Genomic DNA, 9,876 nt, shown 5'->3' with positions numbered 1-9,876 from the left:
CCGTGTCTGCGGCACCAGGGCCTCGTCCCCTCCTCTCAGCCCCACAGCGAGAGGCTCCAGAAATGGAGATCAGCCTTGTCTGGGAATAGTTCAAGCAGTGAAACCAGAGGGGAAAATATATATTGGGAATTCTAAAGGGAAAATGTTCAAGGCTGTGCAGCTCCACCATTTATTGAACAGAAAGAACTCAGTCCTTAAAACTGTTCCTTCTCTCTGTAGTCCAGACTTTTAAAAAATAGGGAATAAAAATATCTTTATTTCAGGGTTATCTATGTGCTGCTTTGATTTATCCCCCATCTTCCCAGCTGGACTTGACCAGACCCTTCTGAGCCCAAACCTGCAGAGCACTGCTAGGAACACATCCAGCTTTCCTGGGAAATTTGCTGAAATATTCTAAATCAATATTCTAAACCTTGCCTTAGCCAGGCCCACAGCAGGAAAGGGATTTTTTATAGGAGCTTAGCAGGGTAAATGCATGGAAGAGCAGTGGCAAAGCCCAGCCTAGGGACGTGTTCCACTGACCAGCTGGAGCTGTGCCCCAGCTGAGCTCAGGGATGTGCTGGCATCCACATTTCTCACTATTCTGGCCTGCTCTTTGCTGGCCTTGCTTTTCCTGCCTCTGCTGGAGCTGGTGGAGCCAGCATGGAACCGATGGGAATTGAGGGTTTCAGTTCCACAGCTCCAGCCTTGCCCTTCCCAGCTCCTGGCTTGGGGGTTTGGTTCCCACCTCCCCCTGGCACATCCCTGTGCTCCTCCCTCTCCACACTTGCCTTTTCAGGGGAGAAAATTCTCTATTTTCTTATTAAGGACTCAGCTCTTCCAGGGGTTTTCCAGCTCCTTTGTGCCCTTCAGGATCTTGGTGCTTTTCAGGAACATCAGGAAAGGAAAGAACTCTCAGCTGTAACAGAAGATTCCTATCTCGTGCTACTGTGGATCTCCTGGAGACAAATTTCCATCACCTGTCACAAACTGTGCCTGTCCCAGCTGACAATGAACACTCCCCATGTCACCCCTGAGATCAGAATCACTGGATTGGGTGGGAAGGGACCTTAAATCCCATCCTATTCCACCCCTGCCGTGGCAGGGACACCTCCCACTGTCCCAGGTGCTCCAGCCCCAGTGTCCAGCCTGGCCTTGGGCACTGCCAGGGATCCAGGGGCAGCCACAGCCGCTCTGGGCAGCATCAAACCAGGGCGTGTGAGCTTTGAGCACTGCAAAAAATGCTGGTGGAAATTTTCCAGGCCTAATTTGACTTCCCACTCAGAGATGGAGAGAGTGGGAGAAACTGGGAGCATCCCCAGAGCAGGAATTCCTCCACCAGGCACAGGCAGAGGAGCGGCCATCAGTGCCAGGGCTGTTCACTGCTGGATAAACCCTCCTGTGACCCTGCTCCGGCTCCCTGCTGCCAGGCAGATTGCACAGAGCGGGAAGAGCGGGGTGCTGACCTCCCACAGCACCCCTGGGTGGCAGCGGCTGCCCCAGAGCCCCAGAACGGGACACGGCAGGAGCAGCGCTGGCTGTGCTGGTGTTCTGCTTTTCCATGAGCCCCGCAGGGATGCCGGCATCGCTCCAGGTCACACACAGGGACAGGGTGGGACAGGCACGGCTGTGTCCTGCTCTGTGACACAGCGGGTGATGCTCCCGGGGATGGAGGGCACCCGGGGCAGCCAGGGCAGCCTCACCCCGGGCACGGTGCCCCCGCCGGGTGCTCCCCGTCACCCCCGCTGTTGTAGCCCGTGGCCTGCGACACCGCAGCCCGCAGGGGACACCGAGCTGTCCCCAGCACTGCCCGCGCAGCGCCCGGGAGGCTGCGAGCCCTTCCCGCACCTTGGCCCGGGCGAGGAAAGGCTCCTGCGGGGCAAAGGGGCGATGCGGCGGCCGGGGCTGGCCGGGGCCGTGCCTGGGGGCCGGGGGATGCTCCGGGGCCGTGCCTGGGGCCGAGGATGCTCCGGGGCCGTGCCTGGGGCCGGGGGCTGTCCGGGACCGTGCCTGGGGCCGGGGGATGCTCCGGGACCGTGCCTGGGGCCGGGGATGCTCCGGGGCCGTGCCTGGGGGCCGGGGGATGCTCCTCTCGCGGGACGCCCCGTCGGGACAGGGACGGGCGGGGACGGCGGCACCGCCTGCGCGCTCCGCTCCGCGCCGCACCTGCCCGCAGCGCATCCCCCGCGCATCCCCCGCGCGTCCCCCGCCCCGCATCCTCCGCGCCGCTCCGCACCGCCCCGGGGGGGGGGCGCGGCCGCGTCCCGCCCCCCCGCACCGCCCCTGCGCCGCCGCGGAGCGCAGCGCGGGCGCGCAGCGGGACCGGACCCGCCCCGCCGCCGCCGCCGCCGCCGCCGCCGCTTTGTGTCTGGGCGCCGCCCGCGGAGGCGGAGCGGGCCCGGCCCTGGGCTCCGCGGCGCGGCGGGGCGGGCGGCGGGACAGCCGCGGGCAGCCCCCGGCGGCGCCCGCGCAGCCCCCGCACCGCGGCTCGGCCGCGCATGGACGCGCGCTCCCGCCTGCACCGTGAGTACGCGGGAACGGGGCCGGGGGGCGCGCAGCCCCGGGGATGCCCGGGCCGCCCCCGCCCCCGGGCGCGGGAGGGAGCGCGGGGCGGCTCCGCCGAGGACAAAGGAGCGCGGGGCGCGCTCGGTGCGCGCAGCCGGGCCCGCTCCGCGCCGCCGCCCCCGAGACGGCCCGGGCTGTGCCGGCGCCTGCCTGCGCGGGGGTCGCGCTCGGCGCAGCTCCTGGAAAATTCTGCGCCCTTCGCAGCGCCGGTGGAGGCGCGGGGAGGTGCGGAGGAGGCTCCTTCCCTCCCTCCTTCCCTCCCTCCCTCGTCCCCTCCCTCCGCGCAGGGACATCGCCGCCTCCCGCGGTCCCGCGTGGCGCTGCCGCTGCATCCCCGGCCGGCACCGGCCCGCTTTGTGGCCGGCCCGGTTGGTGTCCGGCCCGTTTGCCGGCCCGTTTGCCCTGCTGCACCAGCTGCGTGCCCGGGCTCTGGGGACACCGGCTCACCCCGCGCTGGGGTCTGGGGGAGGCTGGGCAGGGGCAGGGGCCGTGGTGCCCCGAGCCCGCATCCCCCGTGCCCGTGTCGCTGCCGAGGGACTGCGAGTACCGAGGGCACCGAGCTGGCTTTGCTCGTGTTCTCTGGGCCAGGGAGGGTCACGGACAGGAGAGCCCTGCTGGAAGTTCCTTGGGGTTTGGGAAATAGAAACGGTCCGATGGATGTTTTTGCCGTGCCCCTCACTCCATCTACGTCCCTTCCCTTCGCTCCCGTCCACGCGTGATTCCCGGCTAAAAACGCCGGCCACGTGCGTTGGCCGGTGCCTCTAACCTCAGGCGTTCGAGTGGCAATACTCCTTAGGAACAGCTGAAATCCAAAGCGTTCCCCCAGCGCTCCACGAGCAGAGCGGTGACTTAATCCGGTGGGTTCTGCTGTTCCGCATCTGCTCGCTCAGCTCCTGGCGGAGGAGGAGGAGGGAGGAAGGAGGGAAGGAGGGATGCTCGCCATGGCAACCTCGCGGCGCAGATCGCAGCCGCTCCGGGGAAGCAGCGGGACTCGGGAAGGAGCAGGAGCGGCTGCGCTCGGAACCGGCGCGATCGGGCCGAGCGGCGCCTCTCGGAAAGCCGGAGCTGTGCGTGGGAGCGCTGCCGGCGCCTCGGTGCGGGGTGCGGGGGGAAGGGGCCCTCGGGGAGGTCACGGAGCATCCTCTGCTGCAGCCGCAGTGAGAGGAGGGCTCCTCATCCTCCCAACGCCGTTAATTGCTGTGGTTATCCCGAAATTCCGGGATTTTATCATCCGGTGCCTTGCTGGGCCGCATTACCTTGGTGTCCCTGTGAACTTTAACCTTGGCCTGTGTTCCACCTGTAAAACTTTTCCTTGGATAAAGCAGCGGCAGTTTTTATTTTTTTAATTACCTCACGGAGGAGGAGCTTTGCTCTGTGCTTCTCTTACAGAGCTGATGTGAAATCCCTAAAAAGGGGGGGTTAGATTGCACCGATTTTAGCAGTTGCTGGAGTAACAAAACCATTCCTGGGTGCCTGGTGGATGTGAGGAGCTGCAGCTCGGGAGCCAACGCTGCAGAGAGCTGGGCTGGAATGCCTGGGAAGGTGCTGCCTGCCCAGCAGCAAATTCCCCTCTCCCTGCACCTGCAGGGATTCCTCAGTGCTTCCCACAATGCTTTAGAAATGGTTAAAGTTTAAAATCCCGCAAAAAGCATTTTAAAAGGACGCTGGAATATTTCAAGACAGCAGCACCACTAGAGCCCCCAAAATTCAGATTAATCACCTCTGAGGGGTTTGTATCTGGACGAGGCTTTGCTGATCCTAAAGCAGAGACCCCAGGGATCCCAAACAGAGCAGGACATGGCAATGCATGCCAGGACAGGCTGGGGCTGGGTGGTGGTGGCCCCAGAGTCCCCCCAGAGCCCTGTGGCCACTGAGCCACCCCCAGCTCTGTGCTGTCCCATCCCCAGGGCCTGGGCAAACCTGGGAGAGGGCTGGCATCAGGGATGGGAGACTGAGGGACAGCAGGGCTTCAGAAACGGTGAATTTTATCCTCCTGGGCATTCAGGGAATTTTATCCTCCTGGAATCCAGCTGACACCCCTTCCCCTGCCCATGGTGGGGAGCAGAGACTCCATCCCCGGGGCTGCTCCATCCCCGGGGCTGCTCCATCCATCCCCAGCCGCGCTCCAGGGCTGCCCATCCCGGCTGTCCCCGCCTGGGAAGGGGCTGGGGACGCTCTGTGAGCAGGGACAGCGGGAGCTGCTCCCCGGCAGGGTGTGAATCCACCGGGCTGATCACCAGCACCGGGAAAATCCGCTGGGACACAGCTGGGTGCGGGAACGCAGCCCCGGCGCCCGACAAGTGTCCCGGGAACATCCAGGGCCACTCGAGAATCCCAGTTAAGGATTTCGGTGGATGCGAGCCCAGCGCAGCCCGAGCTCCTCGAGGTGGTACCAAGCCCTATTTAAAGATTTCCAAGAGCCACGACGTGTCCTTGGTTTTCATCTCAGCTCCCTCTAATTTTAGCGTGGTTTCCGTAGGCTCTCATTTGCAGATTGCATCAAATCCTAGGACGAGGCTTGCAGAACTCGGGGCTGGGTGGGTTTTTTTTTTTTTGGTTGGGATTTTTTTTTTTTTTTTTTTTTTTTTTTTCCCTGGGAATGCAGCAATTTGTCGAGAGCAGAGAAATCCTCCGTGTTTGACTGGGCAGAGCCGCCCCTCCTGGTGCGAGCTGCGGAGAAGTTGGGGAAGGGAGGAAGGTGGAGGGATGAGCAGGGATGGCTGCAGGCGGCTGGGGATGAGCCTGGAGAGCCCCGGGGAGAGGCTGCTGCCGGCAGGGCTGGAGCCAAGTGCAGAATTAGGGGAGGAAAGGAGCCCTAAATCCCCGCGCTCTGCGAAGGGGGAGCGAGTACCGTGTTAATGGATCAGGTTCTGGTGAATAAAGAAGAAAAGAAGCTGTAAGCTCAGGAAGGCTCTTTTTCATCATAAGGAGGAGAACATTGCTCATCCTTTAGTTCCCTCGGATCCGGAGTGAATGACTTTAGAGCCACAGGAGTTTAAGCTCATCGAAGGAAAACGGTGCTTCTTTTACATTTTTTTTTTCTTTCTTTTTTTTTTTTTTTTTTTTTACCCTTCCCGAATATTTTTCTGGGAAAAAGATTTGGAAATGAGACTTGGAGCCAAGAGAACCTGCGGAGAGCGAATGTAACCTTCTGTAGGCTAGGAAGCAGCGGTCAGAAATAACCCGAATTTGGCCGAGGAGGGCGAAGGGCAGCGCGGAGCGGATCCGGCCGGGATGTAGGGAGCGGCGGTGGGACCGGGCGTGCCGAGCACATTCCCATGGCCGGGAACCCAGCGCTGGGCTCCGCATCACGTGCATCGCCAGGCACCGCTCCCGCCGAGTGAAGACGTCCTTGGCGGATCTGGGATTGCAATAGAGCGCCCGGCCGAGGGACCCGCCGGCGGTCACAGCCCGGACAGCGGCGGCGGCTCGGGGACCGTGCGGCTGAGCGAGAGCGTCCCTCGGTGCTGCCGGCGCCCGGAGCTGCCCCGGCGCTGGATCCAGCGGCGTTCCGAGCCCGGCTCCCCGCGACAGCCTCGGCCCCGGATCGCGGGGCAGCCCCGCTGCGGCAGGGCCGGGGCAGCCATGGCATGGCACGGGCACGGGCACGGGCACGGCGGCGTGCCCGAGTTCCCCCCGCGGGTGACGCGCCGGGGCAGCGGCTTCAGCCCCAACGCGAGCCACGGCCGGAGCCGAGAGCGGGGCCGGCGCCGGCGCTGGGCGTCCCTGCTGCAGAACCCAGCCCTGCTCTGCAGAGGTGCCGGGGCCGCGCGGGGAACACGGCTGGGCACGGCTGGGGGCTGAGGGGGCACGGCTGGGGGATTTGGGGGGCACAGATGGGGGATTTGGGGGGCACAGATGGGGGATTCGGGGGGCACAGATGGGGGCTGAGGGGGGCACGGCTGGGGGCTGAGGGGGGCACGGCTGGGGCAGGCTGGGGGCTGAGGGGGGCACGGCTGGGGGGATTCGGGGGGCACAGGTGGGAGATTCGGGGGACACAGATGGGGGCTGAGGGGGGCACGGCTGGGGGATTCGGGGGACACAGATGGGGGCTGAGGGGGGCAAACCTGCGGGATTCGAGGGGCACAGATGGAGGATTCGGGGGGCAAACCTGGGGGTCTTTATGGGGACAGACCGTAGTGGCTTTGGGGGGACAGATCCTGATGGCTTCAGGGGACAGACCCTGGTGGTTTTGGGGAGGCAGATCCTGATGGCTTCAGGGGGACAGAGCTGGTGGCTTTACAGGGACAGACCCTGGTGGCTTTATGGGAACAGACCCTGGTGGCTTTATGGGGACACATCTGGGGGGCTTTTTGGGGACAGAGCTGGTGACTTTACGGGGACAGATCCTGGTGGTTTTATGGGAACAGACCCTGCGTGGCTCGGAGCTGTTGCCACGAGGGGACATGGCTCTGTGGGGACAGACCTTGGTGGCTTTAGGAGTGACAATGATGGCTTTGGGAGGGACAAACCCTGCTGGGGCTTGAGGAGATGCTGGCAAGAGGGGACACGGCTCTGTGGGGACGGACCCTGGTGGCTTTAGGAGGGACAATGATGGCTTTGGTGAGGGACAAACCGCACTGAGGGTTGAGAAGGTGCTGGCAAGAGGGGATAGAGCTCGGTGGGGACGCAGCTTGGTGGCTCTGTGGGGACAGACAGTGATGGCTTTGGGAGGGACAAACCCCACTGGGGGTTGAGGAGATGCTGGCAGGAGGTGATACAGCTCTGGGCAGGGGGACCTTGGTGGCATTGAGGGCCAAGGAGCTGAGCTGTGGCTGCCAGGAGCTCTGGCTCCAGCTCTTCCCAGGTCAAACCCCAGCAATCTCTGCTTCTCCTGCTTTTTTCCCAAATGTATAAAAATCAGCTCCATCCAGACACCCCCACAAGTTCTGTTTCCAGCACCACCTTCAATCCTCCCTTCACTGCTGCCCTTCCCAGCGTCTTTGGGGCAGGGGTTCCTCAGCCCTGGGACGTGTTTGGGAGGTGGTTTTGGCCCTGCCAGAAGGGCACTTGGACAGAGGGACGGGTTGGGATGGTGCTGGAGCCACACTGGGAATGGAGGGATGAGCCTGGGAAGGGGCACTCCCCTCATAACCAGCCCTGAAAGCAGGAGCTGGGCTCTGATGGCCCTCCCAGCTGGGGAGATCCTGCTTCCCTCCTCTGGAACCTCGCTGCACTTTGATTTCTCCCCAGGTATTTGCTGTGTGTGCGGCGTGGAGGCAGCTCTGCCTGTTGTTCCAAGAAATATTCCTACATTTTCCAGCCTGAGCACTAAATTGGTGGCTTTCAGCAGTTCCCTAATTATGTGAGACATTTTTTGTACTTAACAAATGGCTCTGATTCCTGCCAGCACTTCAGCCTGGTGTTCCAGGCCCGTGGGTGTCGGGGAACAGAACATATTTCTGTGTCTGTGAATATGATCCCACACGTTGTCTTAAGTGGGAAAATGTTCGCAGCCCTTATATGGAGAGGGAATTTTTTCCCCCCCCTCTAAATCCATCAGTGCCTTCTCCTGCAGTACTAATGCAGTTTGATCTTGCTGGTGCTCTCCGGGCTGGATTGGGAAGCTGAAATGTGCAATGGGCTTTCTTCTTTGGCTGGCAGGAGCCTGGCGTGCCCTGCTCTGCCCTCAGAGTGTTCAGGAATTGGGGATGGAATGGGGGGGGATGCTTTCCCCACCTGCAGAGCTGCCAGGTGAAGGTAGCTGGGAGCAGCAGGGGCTGTTCCTGCTGGAACCGTGCCCCTGGCTGGGAGCTCCCTCCCTCAGCCCTGTTAATGGCACTGCTGCAGCCAGGAATGGTGGGAAAAGATGGGAATTGAGGGAAAAAGCTGGAAATTTTGGGGAAAGCTGGGATGTGTCCCAGCACAGTGACAGGGCCCCACTCCCCACTGCCGTGCCAGGGGGATTGTGCCGTGTCACTCAGGGAGCACTTGGTGCTGGCCTGAGGGAACGCTGGGGAGAGGATGGGTGCAGATTCATGGGGCAGAGCCCTGGGAGCAGCTCCTTGGGCTGACGGAGGGGCGCAATTGCCTCCCAGTGGATTTTGTCCAGGAATATCCATGGCTGCAGGAGGTGTTCCTGCCCGGTGCATCACTCCCAAACCCTCTGGGGCTTTGTGATGCCCGTGGAGGAGCAGCAGTGGGGTGAGGCCGCTCTGTTCCTGGGACAGCTGAGGGGAACAAGGGCAGCAGGGCCAGGCTGGAGGGGCCAGGGTCACTCAGGGCGTGGATGGGGCTGTGGTCACTCAGAGCTGGGCACAGGGGCAGGATCGCCCTGACCTGCTGGGAATGCTCTCCCCAAAGCACCCCAGGATCCCCCTGGGCTCTGCTGGCCAGGGACAGCTCAGTGTCCCCAGCTCCTTCTCCAGGGATCCTGCAGGATGTCCTGCATGAGGTTCTGCACGAGCCTGGAGCACCAGCTCAGGGAATGGACCCGCATTTGTAGGAATTTTCCTTGGGATCACAGAACAGGGTTTTCTGTATTTGCTGATCCATGGCTGCAGATGCTGCAGTGTTTTTCTCAGGAATTTTTTTTCCCAGCAAAGCCACTTGTCAGGATTCCTGCAGAAATACCTGGGAAAGAGGCCACGCTGAAAACTGGGAGCACCATCAGCTCTCCAGCCTGGGCACAGAAAACCCTGCAAAAAGGAATTCTGTGCATTTTCCAGGGCTGTCCTTGTCCCCCCCTGCCAGGGAAAGGCACTCCCTTAACAGGATGTCATTCTCACTCTGCTGGATGAACATTTCCAGTTGTGATGACAGCCATGAGGGAACCTGGACAAGTGGCAGAGGGAGCTCCAGGAGCTGCCAGGCACAGGCCTTCCTTCCATCAGAGCTGCTATTCTGGGGGCACAGATTCACCATCAGGAGGTGTGAGGCAAGGTGTCAGCCTGGATTGAATCCCTGCCCAAGACATCCTGGCTTTGCAGTGGTGACTTTGGACAAATCTCATCCCCAAGGTCACTCTGTACCCATGGGGAGGGCTGGGAAAACCCACCCACAAAGCAGCTGCCTGATTTGTTCCCTTCTTAAGTTTTCCTTTAATCCAGCTGGTTTTGGGGCGGGGTGGGAGCAAGGAGGCAGGGGAGTGGCATTCCAGGGAATTTTGGAGTCCCCTTCCCTGGAGGTGACACTCAGTGCTGTGGGACAAGGTGGGGATTGGGCACAGCTGGGACTTGGTGACCTTGGAGAGCTTTTCCTCAGGAATTTTGGGATTCTGTTTCTCAGGGTTTGCTGGAACCTCATCCATAGGGCTGGTGAAGGCAGGAGAACCTCATCAGTGAGGCCTCAGATTAACCTGGGCTTGGGTAAATGTGAATTCCCTTGGATTTG

The 9,876-nt window shown here is 61.6% G+C and overlaps 1 protein-coding gene across 11 annotated transcripts in view; it reads left to right on the top strand.

Annotated features, from left to right (window-relative positions):
* Positions 1-2,447: 2,447 nt before the first annotated feature.
* The window catches only part of LRRC7 (leucine rich repeat containing 7), a 102,900-nt gene continuing 95,471 nt past the window's right edge, over positions 2,448-9,876 (top strand). For 10 of the 11 annotated variants that reach the window (XR_010029065.1, XM_063166328.1, XM_063166326.1 and 7 more), the window contains exon 1: positions 2,448-2,502. Coding sequence is in view for 9 of the 11 variants with exons in the window: in XM_063166328.1 (XP_063022398.1) it covers positions 2,478-2,502 (25 nt within the window). In the remaining 2 variants the exon portion in view is untranslated. Of the gene's footprint in view, positions 2,503-6,205; positions 6,302-9,876 lie in introns of those variants that run through there. The other variant, XM_063166329.1, reaches the window with a different exon arrangement.

The sequence above is a fragment of the Melospiza melodia genome, chromosome 11 (genome assembly GCF_035770615.1).
Source record: "Melospiza melodia melodia isolate bMelMel2 chromosome 11, bMelMel2.pri, whole genome shotgun sequence".
In the NCBI taxonomy this organism is placed as follows: domain Eukaryota; kingdom Metazoa; phylum Chordata; class Aves; order Passeriformes; family Passerellidae; genus Melospiza; species Melospiza melodia.
This window is presented reverse-complemented; position numbering and strand designations above follow the sequence as displayed.